Source organism: Myodes glareolus, chromosome 2 (genome assembly GCF_982192425.1).
Source record: "Myodes glareolus chromosome 2, mMyoGla1.1, whole genome shotgun sequence".
In the NCBI taxonomy this organism is placed as follows: Eukaryota; Metazoa; Chordata; class Mammalia; order Rodentia; family Cricetidae; genus Myodes; species Myodes glareolus.
This window is the reverse complement of record NC_142027.1, coordinates 87,926,804-87,947,115: the sequence shown is the minus strand read 5'-3', so window position 1 is coordinate 87,947,115 and position 20,312 is coordinate 87,926,804. Positions and strand designations below refer to the sequence as shown.

At 43.4% G+C, this 20,312-nt stretch overlaps 1 protein-coding gene across 4 annotated transcripts in view; it reads left to right on the top strand.

Annotated features, from left to right (window-relative positions):
- The window catches only part of Katnal1 (katanin catalytic subunit A1 like 1), a 60,867-nt gene that overhangs the window by 25,036 nt on the left and 15,519 nt on the right, over positions 1 to 20,312 (top strand). For all 4 annotated transcript variants that reach the window (XM_048418768.3, XM_048418782.3, XM_048418773.3 and 1 more), the window contains exons 5-9: positions 7,233 to 7,360; positions 7,723 to 7,828; positions 8,838 to 8,996; positions 9,730 to 9,856; positions 13,351 to 13,485. In XM_048418768.3, coding sequence (XP_048274725.1) covers positions 7,233 to 7,360; positions 7,723 to 7,828; positions 8,838 to 8,996; positions 9,730 to 9,856; positions 13,351 to 13,485 — 655 coding nt within the window. The remainder of the gene's footprint in view (positions 1 to 7,232; positions 7,361 to 7,722; positions 7,829 to 8,837; positions 8,997 to 9,729; positions 9,857 to 13,350; positions 13,486 to 20,312) is intronic.

Here is a 20,312-nt window from a genome sequence, read left to right as displayed (position 1 = left end):
GGAGTTATATTACGAATGATAATCTCACATGGGATACTGATGTGTGCTTAAGAATCCCTTTTCCGGAAAATATATGTTCACATATAATTCATGCACATGTGCAGATTTGCATATCAACATAAGGCATGCTCATAATTTCGAAATAACAATTCTCCAATGCTCCTTACAGACTTCATAGAATGCTTTCGGCAGTTCGGGCCCACTCTCCTCTGTTTGGCCTGTGATTGCACTGATGGAGGAATGCACTGTAGATGTGAATGCTGGTTGATAATTGTTTTCATTAGTAAGACAGTAGCAAAGCCGTGGAATTTTACTAATTTGCCCACGACTTGTGTGACATTGACAAAGGATAATTTTCAAATATTGGAAGAATATTCACTTTTTGTGTTTTTATAATGTAAAACAACAGAAATGACATATGTGTATGCGTGCATGTATGTGTATGATGTATGCATATATATACACATGTGTGTGTGTCTAGGTGTGTGTGCCTATGCACGTTTATACCAATGCATGCATGTATGGAGCTCAGAGATTGACAGCAGGTGTCTCTGTCATTCTTCACCTTATCTTTTGAGACAGGCTGTGCGGAACATTACTTTATGTAAAGATGTATTTCCAGCATGCAAAGGTTTGATTTTTAGTATTAAATGTGTTAACAACTGACTTAAAAGTTTTTGAAAATTTAATAATTGTCTATCATAAGCCAAAAAGGAGCAGTTTCTGTAGTGACCCTTGTAGCTTCCTCGCCATGAGTGTGTCCATCCCAGGTCAGGAAGGAACACTGGCTCCTCGGAAGTCAGATGTCATGGTCCTCTCTCAGTCTCTGACACTCCCTGTTCCTCAGAGGAACCAGTATTCTGCCTTAGGATGCCCATTTAGTAGCACCTTGTTTTCAGCCACCTGTTCTTTTGAGCGGGATTTTAGATTTTAGCCTGCCTGCCTGCCTGCCTGCCTGCCTTCCTTCCTTCCTTCCTCCCTTCCTTCCTTCCTTCCTTCCTTCCTCTCTCTTTCTTTCTCTTCCTCTGTCCCTCCCTCTCTCCCTCCGTCCTCCTCCCTTTTTTATTCTTTTCTTCCTCTGATTAATGTATGTTTGTGGGATCCCTCCATGCTTCTGCAGATACCGGAAGTTATTCTCATAGTTACACACCATTGTGTACAGTTAAATCTGTTTTCTTATAGAATTTTTGGGCTGTCTAGTCTGGAACTGTTGAATAGTGCCAGTTTGGGTAGATTTTCTTTTTCTTCTTCTTTTAAAAATGAAATGTGCATTCATTTTTAGTGAGTGCACACTGGGGTTGGAGTGGTGGGCTCATAGGAGATTGTAGGTTAGACATTGGGAGGTCTCGTCAGATGGTTTTGCAAGCAGGTGTTAGCAGTTTGCACTGTAATTGGCAGAATGGGAACCGCAGGTCTCCACTGGTGCCTGCACTCAGTTGCTGGTCTCTTGAAGGTGTGCTGTATAAATACTTTGTAACTTTGAAGACTAAATCAGTTCTTTTGTGTACTGGCTACATTTTGGTCAGTGATGTGTTTTAAGAACTGTCTTATACTGGCTTTCCAACATTAAACCATCCATCCATTTTTCAGTGATGTGAGCATCAGCTAATATGTAGTGCTGTGGGGTTTTTACATTTTTGTAAAATGTAAAATGTTTTTACATTTTGTAAAATGTAAAATGTTTTTACATTTTGTAAAAACATTTTTATCTCTATAACTGTGACTGAATTGCACATATGTAGGAACTAGCGCTATCCTTTTAAAATCCACAGTGGTTTTTTTTTTTTACCCATTTGTTACATCTTAGTCTATGAGAGATGAGCTCTTACAATATGGGAGGGGTGTGTCTCATCAGTGGTGTTCCACAGGGTGAGTTCCTTCCTGTACTTCAGCCCTGCTCAACGGCCGTCCTTCAGCGTCTTGATTTTAGAATCTGTGCATTCCTATTGAGCTAAACTTTTCTCAGTGTCAAGGCAATCAAGTTGCCAAGGTTTGTAAGCTCCTGCTTAAATGTAGTATTTTATAAATAGGGAAATTGAATGTGGAATCTTGGTAACCATACTTAGTTTTTTTCTCCTTTTTCAGAGACCCCTACTCACGCTGCCCATTCTGTACACTACAGAAAGTGTGAGCCAGAACCCAGGGAAGCTACTGCTCCTGTCTGTTGGCCCTAAACAGCCCAGGACACAGCCCACATTATGTTCTCTGCTCAAAACCTTCCGCTGACTTCCCCCCTTAGATTACCAGCCAGTGTCCTTCTCCCAGCGCATACAAGCCCCGGGCGGCCTGACTGCTGTTAGGACCTCTGTGTATGCCCTCAGCCCACTGCATGCGATGCTCTGTCTGCCCCTGTTCTTGGAACTTGTGAGCACAACCCTTGCCCATTTACTGTGAATGTTCTAACCCTAAATACTTGACTGTGTTTGTGTCCTGTATTCTTTGTGCCTAGAATCGAGTCTGGCACACTAAACATGCTCATGAGTATCATGTAAAGAACATGCATATTGGTAAGTCTACATCTTGCTGTGGATTTATTATTATGATCTTAGTGTCTTGATAGCACAGTGCAGCACACAGCAAGTGCTATTTTGCATTTATCTGCCTGCTTTACTTTGTGGAAAAGTAAGGCTCGGTAGGCAGCAGTTTGGGGGACTTGCCTAACATTTCCTGTGTTTGCTTCTGCTGCGGGCTGGAAGCAGCCCCCACGTGCAGCAGCATGCCCTGGGAACAAAGTGACCACAAGCACTGGCCTGCAGCTGGAGTGCCCGGGCTACTGTTCACATGTAGACAGGCTGCTATTCGCATGTAGACAGGCTGCTGGTTTTGTTTTTCAACTTTCTCATTAGGGAGATGGAGGAAAGAATACTTCATACTTCTTTCAGAATGAATGTGCTGATCTGTGCTAAGTCCCCAGGACACTGACACAGCGAGCAGAGGCTGGCTGTTCAGCCAACACGACAGTGGTAGGGCTAGAAACGACATGAGAAAGACTGTATGACATTCATGTTTTACAGAAGGGGCTGAGAGATGACTCAGTGGCTAAGGGCACATATCACTCTCCTAAAGGACTTGGGTTTGGTAACTTCAACTGGAAGAGGATCTGATGCCTCTGGCTTCTGTGCACCTGCGCACCACATTTTAAAATAAAAATTTATAATTTAAAAAAATATATAATTGGCTGGGCAATAGTGGCACACATCTTTAATCCCAGCCTTTGGAGGCAGAGGTAGGCATATCGCTGTGAGTTCGAGGCCAGCCTGGTCTACAGAGTGAGTGCCAGGACAAGCTCCAAAACTACACGGAGGAACACTGTCTTGGAAAAAAAAACCCAATATGCATGCGTGTATTTACGTATGTATGTATATATTTGATATATCGAGGCTGAGACTGTGTATAGTTCTGTGTTAAGAGTGCTTGCCCAGCATTTGTAAGGCCATGGATTTGACCCTCAGTTCCAAAAGAAAGAGGGAGGGAGAGAGAGGAAAGGAAGGAAGGAAAAAGGAAAGAAGGAAAGGAATAATGAAATATTCAAGAAATCCTGCACTTTTTTTTTTTTGCCCTTGGAGTCAGGCAGTAAAGCAGGGTAAGCTGGACATGGGAGCAACCACAACGTTACAGAACAAACCACAGGCCACCTACAGCTCCACTAAGATGTCCTTCTGACTGTATGTCGTTCACTGCCTGACAAAAATGTCAGTGTCTTTTTTGAACTGGACCCATTGTTAGAAACTCCTGTGCTGGTCTGAAATCCACCTCCCCCGTGGCTTCATGCTGGTCCTGGCTTCTTGCCTGCAGGAGCAGAACAGCTGGTGGGTGGGATTGCTCCAGTAGCATCTCCTCAGATTACGTGGCACATGTTTCCTGGATCCTTCATACGGCATGACGTGTGAGGCATGTATCATCTGGTCATTGTTCCTCGGTGTAGCTCATTCAGCAGTGTCTCTGTAGAGTGCACAGCACAGACCGTGACCTCAGTCACTTCGTTCCACAGTGCGAGGCGCTGCAGAGGCAAACGCAAGCACTGTTTGCATTTGAGGACAAGCAGCACCAGTCATTGACTGCAAGCTGTAAATACCTGGCTCGTCACCTAGAGCCTCATTTCCGTCAGATGGTATGACTAGGCATTACTCAGAAAAAATCCTCAAGGAAGCTGTCTTGATATGAATAATTTAGAAATCAGTAAAAAGAAGCCGTTTTGCTTATTGAAAAAAATGTATGCCAACCTCCTCACTGTCACAGTCTTGTTAATTCTGACCTTAACGATGAGTGCATAAGTCTGAGGAAAGAGTTCAGAGCTCACCATGTGACAGTCCAGCCTAGTATTTCGTATAAGTCACCTAGTATTTCGTATCCCAAGTGATAGTCTTAGTTTTATTCCTTGAAAACTGTCCATTTCATTAAAGTAGTGCAGTTAATCGGCTACTCCTACGCAGGCACACAGTGTTTATGTTGCCTACCCCATTCTAATTCATGTTTGTTATGTGAACAGTTGTCTACTTTTCCCAGTGATTTCATTGTGGCTTCACTAGGTTTCCCTTTTTCTCACTTTAGCATCTTGACTTGATTCGGTCCTCACTGGGTGAGTTGATCTCTGTGGTCCTCACTGGAGGAGTCGATCTCTGTGGTCCTCACTGGAGGAGTCGATCTCTGTGGTCCTCACTGGAGGAGTCGATCTCTGTGGTCCTCCCTGGGGGAGTCGATCTCTGTGGTCCTCACTGTAGAGTTGATCTCTGTGGTCCTCACTGGGGAGTCGATCTCTGTGGGGATGTACCGGGCAGGTCCTTCTGTGTCTCACACCCACACTTCCTCCTCTGCAGTGGAAGCCATTTACCTCCATGGTTCCTTTCCTCTTCCCCAGCGTTCTTCCCCACAGTAGCAGGTGGGTCATCTAAAATGTGGGTCATATTATGCTATCCCACGCTCTGTTTTATAAAAACCAAACTCACTGCTGGCCATTTCTCCAGCCTCTTCATTCAGTCACATTGATGACTTGTCCCCCTCCCCGGACTAGAGGCTCAGTGAGGGCAACACGTGCTTCTTCATCCCTGCCCTGAAGCCACACTGCTCAGAGCTCCTTTCTTAGGATTCTGTGATTCCTGTTTCTTTGAGATAGTGACAGGGCATTCCCTTGCTCTTGGTGTGTGTGTGTGTGTGTGTGTGTGTGTGTGTGTGTGTGTGTGTGTGTATGTGTGTGTGTGAAGTCTCCCTGTCATGTGAACACTCGTGAAAGTAAAATTTGAACTTAATTTTAATTTGGCAAGTCTCAAATACAAAGGCTTGTGAAGGCTTGGTGGGAGCCAGATAGGTTGTTTTCTGTTGATGCCTGTTGCTGATTTGTTTCTAGAATACTGAAATGATCACAGAGTTCCTGGGGGTTGGCCTGAACGTGGCTTGTCACTGTGGCCTAGCTGTGCTGTAAAATGTGATCTGAGACAGAGCTTGTTTGAAATTCGTTGAGGTTGTTTGTTGTGTCGGTATGCCAGAAGTTTGCTCATTTTCAGAGTCGGTTTTAACACATGCCATTTGAACTGCAGGGCTATTACTAAGCATTCGTCCCAGCCTTGCTGTTAGACTGCCCAAGTAAGTAAATCTTTGTGATCAGGTCACCAGAACACTGTTTGGCTGTTTACCTAGTGGCTCAAAGGCCAGAGCATCTGCCAAAGGAGCCATTTGGTTCCCTTTTGGTACTGACTGTGCCTTTCTGTTTCTCTCTGAAGTGGAATCTGAGAAGTCCAACATGTTCTGTTGTCTCCTCAACGTGACCCTTTGTCTTTCATTTCTAGATCAGACGGAAAGGGGCATGGCTGTACTTGTTAAAGCTGTTCTTGTGGTTGAAATCTGAGAAACAAGAGCATTCCCACATTCACCTCCTCAGCACCGAATGGATCCTGGCAGAGCCCAGTAGAACTCTAACCTGGAATTCTTACTTTTTTTTAAAAAGCTACAATATTAGTAAAAGAATTTAGGATAGATCAAACATTTCCTTAGGTCTCAATACTATGATCAAAACGGGTCCTCTGGGCAGTTTGTCTGAAAGGTATTGAGCAGAAGGAAGGGGAGGGGGAGATGAGAGGGAGTTTGGATGTTGTAACAGCGTAGGGTGCCATGGTGCGTAATCTGTGACGGGGCCAAGAGAGCTGTGCTGAAGGAGACCATTGGGTCCTGAGTGGCAGCCTACAGTGGCAGGGAAAGCTCTGGAAGTGCAAAAGCCCCAGGTCCATCTTACCTGGACCCTCTGTCCTGGCTGCTTGGGGGATCAGCACTGAAACGTTCAGCAGCTCAGTCAACTGTGAGATGGGAGAGCCATGGAAGGGGAGACAGGAAGGCTTGAGCTGAGTTTCCTTTCCCCAGATTTGCTGGCGAGTCGAGTATGACTTGGCCTTTACACTTAACGAGCCAAAGGCTGAGAAGCATTTAGCTACTTGGCTTTTCTGAGGCCCATTTTCCTTATCCATAAAAAAGAAAAGCAGTCTGTGGTGTGGGGCTGGTACATCAAATGAGACACTGTGTGAGATATTCTATCATAAGGCATGGCTCACTGATTAATTCTCTTCTTGCAAATCAGTTATCTGTTTTCTAGCAGAGGGGCAAATCCTTTGTATCCAGTGAGTCAGAGGCAGGCTTCTCCAGACCGCCGGATCCAGTAAGGGTTAGCGGAGTCTTCCCTGCAGCTGTCCCTCAAGAGTGTAGATGTGAGGGTGGTCATGTAGGTTAGCCAGTTGATCTGCTTCTGCTGAATTAATTAGGGTAGGATGGCATCTAAGCAACCAGAAAATGTGGTTTTAAATAGTAAGAAATATATATATTCTGTATATATACATATACACAATTTCTCTGTACAATAGCCCTGGCTATGCTGGAACTTGCTCTGTAGACCAAGCTGGCTTTGAACTCACAGAGATCTGTCTGCCTCTGTTTCCTGAGTGCTGGAATTATAAGTGTGCACCACCCTGCCCTTCATAAGAAAATATTTTAAAAGAGATTACTCTAGACTGGGAATATAGCTCAGTCCTAAGGTACTTGTCCAGCATGTATAGGTTCTGAATTTCATCCCTGCCCCCTGCTCTATGCTTATATAGACACATAAACAGATGGACACATGTGCACATACACATATATACATGTATGCACATGTATACATGTGCACACACAGACAATTCTATGCTGACAACTTAATGATATCAATTAAAGTTGTTTTGTTGCTAACCATGCTTTTTTATTCATACCTCCAGGGAAGGAAAAACGTGCAGGATGGTGCAAGTGATGCTGAAATCCCCAAATTTGATGGCGCTGGATACGATAAGGATCTGGTGGAAGCCTTGGAGAGGGACATTGTGTCTAGGAACCCTAGCATTCACTGGTGAGAGTCTTGAATTATAGTAGAGAAGAAAATAAATCATAAGGCGGGTTACTGTGAATTGTCTCGCCCTGCCCCCATTTCCCGATAATGCCTTTGTCTGTAATAACAGCTCTGTCAGAATCTAACAAAGGAAACTTTACATGTTAATTTACTGTTGACATGCTGACAAAGTTTGCTAACCACATAGCGTGTTCAAATTAAACACCCAGTATGCTTTCACTGGTCATTTTTAATGGTAAGTATTAGAATACAGTTTTAATATAAGAATAATTTTGTAAGTAAATGAATTTGAAGTAATTGGCTTTGACCATAAATCAGAGGTGTCCCTTGAGTAATCATGCAGCTGTTCTGTTCTCTCAAAGGGATGACATAGCAGATCTGGAGGAGGCTAAGAAATTGCTCCGGGAAGCTGTTGTCCTTCCTATGTGGATGCCTGACTTTTTCAAAGGGATTAGAAGGCCATGGAAGGTGAGTTGTCTGACAGACTTGAAGTGGGGATGCTTGCATACCGAAGGGCAGCCCTGCTGTGGATCAGTGTGCATTGGACAGCTCACATCCCCTCCACTCCTGGTGTGAATTTGTAGTTGAGATGCGCTGCAGCCACACAGCAAGAGAGGTGGGCTTAGAGCCGCCACACTGCCGTCTTCAAAGTCACGTGTTTCAGGTGCTGGGCTAGAGGTTAATTTTAAGAACATTTGGATGTCTCTTTCTGTAAATAAGAAGTTAAGAAAATTGTGTGTCTCTGTGTGTGTCTGTGTCTGTGTGTGGCTTTGTGTGTGTTTGTGTGTGTCTGTGTCTGTGTGTCTGTGTGCAGGTATGTGCATGTGAGTGCAAGTACTTCTAGAGGTCAGAAGAGGGCACTGGATCCCCTGGAGCTGGAGATAAAGGGGGTTGTGAGATGCCCTCTGTGGGTGCTGGAAACTGAGCTCAGGTCCTCTGCAAGAGTAACACAGTTTCTTTACCACTGAGCCCTCTTCCCAACCCAGAAGGGTCACTTTAAGTACTCCACCGAATTACAGGAATGACTCCCGTTGGGTTCAAGAAAAACTCTTTCTGAATGTATGAGAAGGCTCTTTGCTACCAAGGCTTTCGTTTTCTCCTCCCCTTTCTTCTTTCTCTTTCCTCCTTGCTCCTTACCTTTTGTTTTAGCAGACAGTGTCTTCTCTGTAGTCCAAGCTAGTCTCCAACTGTGCACACTCCGTGCACACTGCCCATGTGCCGGGATTATGGGCGTGAGCCACCGTAGCTGCTCAGCCTGTCTTTTATGAGCTTATCTCTGGCCACTGCTGACCTGAAATACCTGGAGAAATCATTTTCTTCATTTTCTTATTGCTTTTGCTAAGCGCACTGATCTCACCGTGACAACTGAGCTTATATTTTCGGGGTATCCTTGTGTACAGCTGCACTGACAGTTGATGCTAGGTTATGGAAAACATTTAAATCTAGTGTGTTACTTACTTTGTCTTTGGATTTTCAGGGTGTGCTGATGGTTGGACCTCCAGGGACTGGGAAGACTATGCTAGCCAAAGCAGTTGCCACCGAATGTGGGACAACCTTTTTCAACGTCTCCTCCTCTACACTGACATCTAAATACAGAGGCGAATCTGAGAAGCTGGTCCGTCTGTTGTTTGAAATGGTAAATGTACCGTATTTTGATTTTCAAGTGCTGTTTGTCCTTCTGGGCCTGTGATCCCTCATATCCAGGTCTTTGTACCGTGTGATCAGAAAGAGCAGTGTGGGTATTGTACTGGCTGGGATCCTTGGTGTGTCTGTAACATATCATTCTTGATGGGATGAAAACCGGCCCTTTGGTACCCTGTCCAGGGAGGGTGATTGGTGGTTTGGATGTCTAGTGCACTGATGGGTTAGAAGACTTGAATGAAGCACAGCTAGAGGCGGATCTGATATTAGATACTGATTTATTTAAATTGTTTCTAATAAAGCCCCCCCCCATGGTGAAAATTTCTAATCATAAAACTAGAAAGAATTGCCAGGTGTGGTAGTGTATGCCTTGGGAGGCAGACAGGTGGATCACTTGAGTCTGAGGCCAGTCTGGTCTATATTGCTAGTTCCAGGTCAGTCAGGGCTACATAGTGAAATCTGTCTCAAAATAATAATAAATAAAAAGTAGAAAAAAAGCAACAACTATCTATGTATCTTTCACCCAGCATCACCAACTTTGTGAGATTTATCTTTGGACTGCTTTTTCCTGAAATGATTGTCAGCAATAAGATTGTGGGAGCAATTTGATGGCCAAAAATTGTTGCTTTCATTTGCCACTGTCTTAGAATGAAAAACAACAGTTTCTTTAAAAATACAGAGTGCTTTATGAGCTCGCTGAATGATTACTTTAAAATGCTTTCACCAAGGCTAGGTTCTACGCCCCCACCACGATCTTCATTGATGAAATCGATTCCATCTGCAGTCGAAGAGGAACGTCTGACGAGCATGAAGCAAGTCGCAGAGTCAAGTCTGAGCTCCTCGTCCAGATGGACGGTAACGGACATTTAAAGACTGTCCCCACCATCACTCCCTTTCAGCCATGGCTGGACTCAGTGAGCCATCAGGAGGCAGCTGGGGTTTATTTTTAATCACTTGCTTCTCACCCACTTGTTTGCGCTTCTTCTTCTTTTTTTTAAATATTTATTTATTTATTATGTATACAATATTCTGTCTGTGTGTATGCCTGCAGGCCAGAAGAGGGCGCCAGACCTCATTACAGGTGGTTGTGAGCCACCATGTGGATGCTGGGAATTGAACTCAGGATCTTTGGAAGAGCAGGCGATGTTCTTAACCTCTGAGCCGTCTCTCCAGCCCTTGTTTGTGCTTTTTAAGGACTCATTAACCGTGCTCCAGTCCAGGTTCTAGGTTATGGAGCAAAGGACTACTCTGGCCTCCAAGGAGTTTGCTGGTAGAGCCAAGGCTCTGAAGGTGTGACTGGGAGTCCATGGACCATTAGACCACTGGAGGGCTCTATGAGGGCCACACAGTTTCAGTAATAACAAGGCATATTTACTGGTTTTGCTTTAATTTTCTCACAAGTATGTAGTAGGGTCCACAAACCCTGGGAAAATGCAGATATTCTCTTATCTACTCGTTTACTTATGTATAAGTCTTGTAGGCCAGGCAGTAGTGGCCCATGCCTTTAATCCCAGTACTCAGGAGGCAGAGGCAGGCGGATCTCTGAGTTTGCCAGTCTGGTCTGTAGCGCGAATTCTAGAACAGCCAGGGCTACACAGAGAAACCCTGCCTGGAAAAACCAAAACAAACCAAAACAAAAGTCTTTTAACTAAGACTTGGGAGGTTTTGAAAACTATGCTTATTTTTCATTAAACATACCACTTATCTGAATTTGATGAGTCATGGAGTCTTATGTTTACAATGAATTAATACTTTAAACATTCTATCTACCACTATATCTACTTATGGTGCCGAGACCAGAACTTGGAGCCTTGTGTCTGATAGACAGGCACCACTGAGCCAATACCCCAGCCTTTCTGTTTTGATTTCTAGTGGAAAATGCTGATAGACATACTCCACACAATGATGGCTCTTTAGAGTTCCAGGGATTTTTAAGAGCATCAAAGCTCTTGAGACCAAAACCTTTGAGATCAGAGGCAGAGTGCTGACCAGAAGTCACACAGTGGCCCTTCTGTGGCAGAAGGAAACTCTGGGCGTGGGAGTCACAGTGGTCAGGGTGGGAGGGCTGCAGCGCTGGAGGCAGAGGAGCTTTGATGCATGGCTAGAATTGCCCAGACATTTGGGGAGCCATGAAGAAAAGTTAGGGGCCTAGCACTTCTTTAGACACAGCTCAGTCTGGTATTTGTATGGCAGACAACAGGCAATTTAAGCAATCCACAAGAGAAGGTAAAAATGTGTCTAAAATATCCAGCAAGTGTTGTTTCTGATCATCTACCAGCTGTGAACTCAGTGGCTTAGTCACTGTTCTGTTTCTGCGAAGAGACGCCACTATCAAGGCAACTCACAGAAGAAAGCATCTGACTGTGGGCTTGCTTACAGTGCCACAGGGCTAGTCAGTATCATCATGGTGGGGACCTGACAGGCATAGTGCTGGGGAAACAGAAAGGGGGGAGGGAGTTGCTGTAGGGAGAGGGCCGCTTGTTTGTCCTGGCCACCCGGCTAGCTTACACCCAAAATAACCACACAGAAACTGTATTAATTAAAACACTGCTTGGCCATTAGCTCTAACTTCTTATTGGCTAACTCTTACATATTAGTTTAACCTGTCTCCATTAATCTGTGTATTGCCACGTGGCTGTGGCTTACCGGCAAGATTCTAACCAGCATCTTTCTGAGGCAGAGGAGGATCCATGGCTTCTCTGACTCTGCTTTTCTCCCTCCCAGCATTCAGTTCTGTTTTCTCCACCTACCTAAGTTCCACCCTATCAACTAGACCAAAGCAGTTTCTTTATTCATTAACCAATGAAAGCAACACACAAACAGAAGGAACTCCTACACCAGGGAGTGGCTGAGACTGCCTGGGTTGGGCTTTGGAAACCTCAAAGCCCACCCCCAGTGACACACCTTCTCTAGCAAGGCCACACCTCCCAATCCTTCCCAAAAAGTTCCACTAACTGAGGCCGAAGCATTCAAACATAGGGGCATATGGGGACCATTTTCATTCAAAACACTATACTTAGGATGGGTCCTTAACATCACATGGTACACAGTGCTAGGCACTGAGAGACCAATAATGGTACTGTGTGCTAGGAGACCGGTCCCTCAGTCAGTGCACCATTTCAGCTCTTGCTTAAATATGAAAGGAAGGAATATGTTTTACTTGGGAGAAAAGCATAGCAGAAAACATTAAGTGTTTAAAACTGGGGCCAGGGCATCACTGAATACACATTCAGCCAGCAGGAGTTCATTGAACAGTATCATGACTACTTGTTAGTTGGACATCTTTATTCCTCCTAAGAATGATTTAAAAAGGCATTTAGTAATGATTTATTAATTATGCATGTTGAACTGGGTTGCTCAAATTATGCTACTTTGATAGCCAGTCATGTCTGTGAGCTCATACACCAGTGATATTTCACGGTGTATTGTGAGCTCATGCACCAATGATATTTCACGGTGTATTGTGAGCTCAGGCACCAGTGATATTTCACGGTGTATTGTGAGCGCATGCACCAGTGATATTTCACGGTGTATTGTGAGCTCATGCACCAATGATATTTCACGGTGTATTGTGAGCTCATGCACCAATGATATTTCATGATGTATTGTGAGCTCATGCACCAATGATATTTCATGGTGTATTGTGAGCTCAGGCACCAGTGATATTTCATGGTGTATTGTGAGCACATGCACCAATGATATTTCACGGTGGACTGCCCAGAGCCAGTTGCACACTCTCAAAGGTTTTGTTGTTGTTGTTGTTTTGCTTTTTTGAGACAGGTTTTCTTTATTTTGTAACTCCTGCTGTTCTTGAGCTCATTATATAGGCCAGGCTAGCCTTGAACTCACAGTGATTCATCTGCCCCTGCCCACCAGGTGCTAGGATTAAAAGTGTGCACCATCATGCCCTGATACAGTTTTTAATCTTTTTAATCCTATCATTTTCATTGTGAAGAAGCAAAACACTACAGTGTGTCAGCTGGTCTCACTTCCTCAGAAAAACAACTAAGTTAAACCTAAAACTAAGAAAAAGAAAACATCAGAGGCAGTTTAGAGCGGGAACATCAACAGACTAAGTGGCCTGCAGTCTGAATTTCAGAAGCAATATGCACTCTGTCCTTACATAAAGATGGCAAGATCCCTTCCTAGGTTGTCAAATTCTCTAGCTCCTTTGTTTTGTTTTGTGTTGCTGTCTGGGTTTGCCACTCCATCAAGGTTCCAGAGATGCTGAAGTTGCTTCACTGAGGTCCATCAAGAGCTGTGGCTGACACTTAGAGAGGCTGACTGAGGGAAAGGATCCAAGTGTCCGTCACAGCACTGACAGCCTGTTCCCTGCTCCCTGTGCCCAGGAGTTGGAGGAGCCTTAGAAAATGATGATCCGTCCAAAATGGTGATGGTTCTGGCGGCCACTAACTTCCCGTGGGATATCGATGAAGCTTTGCGAAGGAGACTAGAGAAGAGGATCTACATCCCCCTCCCGACAGGTAAGATGTCTTCCCTTTACTGAACCCTGAACTCTGTCATTTCCTGTTAACCCTTTCCTATTTATTTATCTCTGTCTCACTGTCTCACTGTTTGAAGGGCTTGGTGGCATTAGGAGGCCAAGCCGAGTGATGGAGGCAGAGGCCTTGTGAAGTCCTTTGCACTTCAGAGAAACCTTTAGCCCAGAGCAGTATCTGTGCTGATAAGTGTGGTGGCGCTTGGGTTCCCTTCTAAAACTGCATTTCATAAGCCCTGTTTTAAAAATTATGATTTTCTCATGAGTGTTGAAATTTTCTTAAATTGTTTTCATCTTTTTCCTTTGAGATGAATGTATATGTAGTGAGAGGTGTGTGTCGAGTGTGTTTTGACTGGATGAGTTCTCTGAAGTGTGTGGATCAGGATAGTATCCTAGACAGGATGTGGGAACATCCTGCCACCTCAGAAGGCTTCTGGGTGCCGCGGCAGTTCATCTAAATCTCCATTGCGTAAGCAGTTTGCCTGGTCCCCCCGTCACTGAGACCGTGTTCTCTCCTGCTAAACTTTGTGTAAACGCACAGTGACAGCATGGAGCTGGTGTCTGGTGACGCTCGCCCTGCAGAATGTCTTTCTCCATGCGCTGATGTGACTGCGTGTTGATTCCCCTGCTGATGGGGGCGGGAGTTGCTTCTAGTTTTGGGCTATTATAAGTAGAGCTATATGCCTTATAAATATTTTTATAGTTGATGTCGTTATATCTTTAGCTAGTATGAGTAGGATAGATTAGTCATAGGGGAGGTATGTGTTTAACTTTATGAGTCTGATACTCTGCCCACTTCTAACAAGGCACCTGTACTTAACTTTATGAGAAATACTCACTGTCTTCCTGAGTGGTTTACATGTTATATTGTCACCGTCACCATCAATAAACGGGAAGACAATGCAGAAGCCTGGCCTATAGTTGCTGTCAGTGTTTCCACTTTACTTGCTCTGGTTGGTGTGAAATGACATCCATTATGGTTAATCTGCATCCTCTGATGACCTCTATCTTGAGCACCTTCTCATGAACTGATGTAGTGTGCCCCTCATTTTGTAATATTTAATGTTTTATTAATGCTGTATATAAACTATCTTTACTTACATTTTTATATTTTTTCCTTCCAGTTTGTAGTTTAGTTTTCAATTTCCTTAATGTTATTTCTTGATAGTCAGAGTATTTTAATTTGTAAAGACCTTTCCCCCAGTTTTTTGTTTTGTTTTTTCCTTAGTAGGAGTTCCTGTATCTTAGGAAATATCTGCTTACCCCTAGGCTGTAAGACTTTTTTCTTCTGTTTACTTTTAGAAACTATATTTAGCTTTGTGATTTTCCTTGAATTAATTGTATGCATGGTAGTGGGGTGGGCTTTTATTTTTCCCATATGTATATTCAGTTCTAGTACCATTTGCTGAAAGGAATTTTCTCAATTCAATAGAAATGTTAAAACCTGGCATCTTGCAGAATATATTCTCAATAGTAATGGAATTGAGTTAGGAACCAACAATGAGGTATCTAGACCATCTCCAATATTTTGCTACTAAATAAGTTAGCTCTGAATAACAGAAGGGCCAAATAAAATTGGAAAAATTAAAAATATTTTTATCTTAGTAGAAAAATATGTCACACTAAATATTGTGATATGAAGCAAACATAGTGTTTTAAGGTCTGTAAATGTGTACATTAAAAAAACTTGAGTAGATACTGTGTTAGCCTTCGAAACAGAAATTAGTCTCAGCATGTAGGGAGATAAATTAGAAAAAATAAGTGAAATATGAAATAAAATATTAATAAGGAAATATTTGTTTTTTTAAATTAATATAATCAAGAACAACAGAGATAAATTACCAATATTAGGAATGAAGGAGTCACCATTACAGCTCCTACAGACAGTAAAGGAAGATGAAGCGTGTAATTCTAGAGGACCTCAACTAAGTGAGAGTGGAGTCTCCCTAAATTTTCTTCATTGCATTTTTCTGATCAGCACAAACCATGGAAGTCATTGTGTGTTAGATATTCACAGCTGGCAACATTTGCACTTAAAAAGAAAGGCCTCAACTCTATCCTCTACCTCTTCTTTCAGAAAAGGAGGAAGTTAAACTCAAAGGATAAACTTTACCTGCACCACAGTCTAGCAAGCTGGATATTAGTGCCCCAGGCAGTTTTCCTGAATGTCAGAGTGTCAGACACAGACACTTGCTCCACTTTCCTCTTTCCTTCCAGGGGAATCGCTGGACACTTTCTCCAGCCCTGCAGACTTTTATTCAAGGTGACATAGGTTCTGGTGCAGGAGCAGCTGCTGAGGTCTGTTCCTGGCAGCCCTCAGGCCAAGGTGTGCCGATTGGTCCCATGTGCTTGGAGCCAGAGCCAGCAGAGTCAAGGCCCTTGGCAGTGCTATGGGAAGCTGGAATGCGGGGCACACGCCTCCCTCTTCTCATTCCCTCCCAAGGGGAAGCTACTAGTTGGCCTTTTCCTGCCGGTCTCTAGGAGCGGTGTCAGCTTGGCGAAGAAGTGACTACAGAGCCAGGCAGCTTTTCTTACCCATTTCCACGAAGTTCTTAGGATGAGCAAACATACCTGCTTCTGTGACTTGCTAGGGGACTTCTGAGCCATGGTGAGGTTACACCATTGTCTTCCCACCGTCAGGAGGAACAGCATCAGGGGCTCCTACTCCCTGTGCTGCTGCTGCCACTCTGAGCCTCTTTTTATGTGATGTCATCTGTCATTAATATCATTGTCCCCTTGTGTGTCAAGGTATGTCCTTCCCTCTCTGGTGAATTCTTTGTTTTTAAAATCAGTTTTGCGGGCTGGAGAGATGGCTCAGAGGTTAAGAGCACTGGCTACACTTCCAAAGGTCCTGAGTTCAATTCCCAGCAACCACATGGTGGCTCACAACCATCTGTAGTGAAATATGCTGCCCTCTTCTGGCCTGCAGGGACATATGCAGACAGACCACTGTATACTTAATAAATAAATCTTTAAAAAAAAAATAAAAAATAAAATCAGTTTTGCTGAGGAATAACTGAGACACAATAAACCTCATCCGTGTAAGAGTCTGAGCTCTGGCAGCTGTATAGCACCGTGAGACCACACACCAAGAAGCAAACATACGTTTTCCTTCTGAAGAGGCCTCTGGAGTCTTTCCAGTCTGCCCCCCCCCACCTGAGCTGATTTGTTGTTTGTTTGTCTGAACATGTCACAGACTGTTTCTCCACTCCCCATTGGATGTTATTAGACTGTTTCTAGTTTAAGGCCATTGTGAAGGAGGCTGCTATGAGCACTGATGCTCCAGTTTCTCCTGCATCAGTGTTGAGAAGTGACATGGTGACGTATGTTTGGCTATAGTAACCGGCTAGTCACTGGCTTCCCTGTTGTGTTTAAGATGGTGCACTTTGGCTGTCACATGGAGTTCCCCACTTTTTTATTCTGCATGTGTGTTGGACATCTTGGTCCTGCTGTAACCATCACTGGGGTGCTGTTCACTTCTTCTAACCCTTTTTTCTGATAGGCGTCATCTATCTTTGTTCACTGACCCCTGCCTCTGCCATCTCTTTTCTGCTTTGTATCTGTCCTGTGACTTTTCATTTTAGGTCTGTTTTGCAAATCTGTCATTTCCAGTTTTCAAATAGCTTCTATTATTTTGCTGGGACTCTTAATTGTTGTATCACTCACTTTTGCCTGTCTTTCCCTTTAGTTCTCAGAATTCGCTCCCACTTTCGCTGGGTGCTCTGTGTCTAGGAATAGAGTATGGTGGAAGTGATGCCAAGGACTTCCAAACCTAGCTCAGAAAAATGATAGTCTCTGCCTGACTTCCTCACTGGAGGGCCAGCAGGTGTGACGTGAGATTGCTCAGGCAGCCATGGGGAAGCCCACATAGGAACTGAAGACTTCTACTAATAGCCACCATCTTGCCAGTCATGGAAACTAGTTGCTTCTTGAATGACTGGTGTAGCCCTGGAGTACAATCTCATGAGATACTTTCTGTCCTTGTTAGCTTCAACTGTCAACCTGACACAGCCCAGAGGCTCCTGAGAAAGGGGGTCTTTATTTATTATTGTTTTTATTGAGCTATATATTTTTTACTCCTCCTTTCCTCCCCATTCTCCCGTTATCCCCTCGTTCTCAATTTTCTCAGGAGATCTTGTATTTTTCTACTTTCCATGTTGGTTAGATCCATGTATATCTCTCTTAGGGTCCTCTTTGTTGTTTAGGTTTGGTGTAGGAAGTCCTTCTGTATTTATGTGTTGCTTTTATTGGTCACAGTGTTGGATAAATGTACATAGACTTGGGAGAGAAAAGAAAAAGAATATAGACAGTTATACAAAGAAATAAATGGTTTAAAAAAGGGCAAAGTCTTTAAAGAGAGTAAAGACAACCATTGTGTTTTCTTTGAATTTTTTGACTGTGAAGGAGCTAATTAACCAACATATATACTTTAAAGGTATCTTGTCTTCAAAATTTGGATCTAAGGATATGTTGCTTTGGAAAAGAGGTTCTGCTTTTGTTTCCACAGAAGACGAGAACCTGTGGATTAATTCTAGACTAATGTTTTTTGGTGGACCAAGATCCCCCAAAAGGTTGCCTTGAACACCCCCCAAAAATTACTTTGCTCAACAAAATGCAGGAGGTAGTATGGAGAGAACTATGCCCAAATTCTCTAAAAGATTGTTTATAAATGTTTGTTTACATTTAAAGGGGGATATGCTATAGAAATTTGCATTGATATGGATCTTGGTTTATTGATAGAAATTTAAGGTCAATTTTATATATATATATATTTATATATTCCTGCTCTTGATTAAGGTATTGTGTTTGTACAGATCATTTAAAAATGTAATGTATAATTAAGAAATATAGGTTAATAAAGAGTCATCTATAATAGTCAAGCTTGTAGTCATGTTAGTTAGATTTTTTAGATGTACATAGATTATTTCAGATGGATAGGCATTCTTCAAACCTTTCAAAAACTACAGAATATGGCATTTAAAATGTTTAAGAACTTAGAACTTTTCATGACATGAGACACATCTGCTCCTGGCAGCACCAAGCTACTTCAAGAGGAAGATGGGCATCGAAAAGGCTCCTCATGAAGTTTGTTAGCCATCTGGGCAAGAAACTGCTCTTGCTTGGACTGCTTGATATTATGCTGTATAAACTGGACATGCAGGACCCACAGAGAAATGACTACTGAAGTTACCTAAAGAAGGTGAAACAGTCCTTCAGGGTTCCTGCTTCATGAAAGAGTCTGCCAGATATTCTGTAGGACACAAAAGAAAGTGACTGACAAACTACCATTATAGCCAGAACTGTCTTTGAAATTTCCTGCTACATGAAAAGGTCTGCTGGATACTATGGGCCTGTGGGCTGAAGATGGATGCCCCAATGATACAGAAGAACTTTGGGTGACTGTCCAGGCAGCGAGATGTTTCGGTCAGTTCTAGAGTTTTGGAAGTTGCTTACAATGCACTTCCTGTTTACTTAGGCGGTATTATATCCTTCTGGAGTCTTTAATGAAGTTGAAGAATAGATATAATTATAGTTATAATTATAGTTCCTGTATTCCTGGGCCTTGAGGTAGGTTGTTTCCTAATTTTTTGAGAAATCACCATACTGATTTCCAAAGTGGCCGTACCAGTTTGCACTCCCACCAGCAATGCAGAAGTGTTCTCTTTACCCCACATCATCTCCAGCATAAGTTGTCATCAGTATTTTTGATCTTGGCCATTCTGACAGGTGTAAGATGGAATCTCAGAGTTATTTTGATTTGCATTAGAGAAGGGAGTCCTCTCAGATTGGCCTGTGAGCATGTCCATGGGGAATTGTCTTATTAGTTGATGTGGAGGGGGCAGTCTACTGTGGGTAGCACTATCCTATTCATTCGGGCCTGAACTATATAGAAAAGCTAGCTAAGCCTCCATCTTCTGCTCTACTTCCTTGGCTGTGAGTGAGTTCGCAGGTTAGAGGTAATGCTACACGGAGTGGCCAGCAGTCCTGCCTCCAGGTTTCTGCTTGAGTTCCTGCTCTGACTTTCCCCAGTGATGGATGTGAGCCAAATAAACCCGTCCTCCTGATAAGTCACTTCGGCCAGAATATGTTATCACAGCAGCAGAAAGAATATGTTATCCAGCAGAAAGGGCTGGACAGAGAGAAAGAACCTTTAGAGTACATCTCTCTGTCTGTGTGCTGGAGGCATGAAAGGAGAAAGAAGAGGAGACAGGAAGAGAGAGATACTGACGGATGGAATAATTCCAGGGTATGGCTCATGCAACCACGGAGGCTGGCAAGTCATGGTGTGCAGGGTTAGCTGCCACGGTAGAGACCCAGGAAGAGCTGATGTCACCGGCAGTTAAGCCAGACAGCTGCTGGCCTCCGGGTTCCCTTTTCCTGGGGAGGCTCAGCCACATCGTGGGGCAGCTGGTCTGCCATCCTCAAAGTCCATCAGTTTAAATACTGAGCTTCAGAATATAGTTGGACATAAAATTTGGGCACCGTGTTCCAGCCAAGTTGAACAAATGAATTAGCCAGCGAGACCCCAAGCCAGAACTCTCTAGATAAGCTGCTTCCAGATTCTGATTCTCAGAAACTGTGGGACTAAAACATTACTTTAAGCCTCTGAACTTTAATGTTTTCTCAGAAATAGACTGCTACTTCTCACTTAGTTAACCCATTCTGGCTTTTAGACCACCTGTTTCTATTGTCTGGTTTTTCTTGATTTATTTGCATTTTCTGTTTATTAATATGTCTAGTGATTTATTTAATATGCCTTATATTGTAGGGAGTCTGGGTATTGCTTTCCTCTAAAGGGTAAAACTCAGAAAA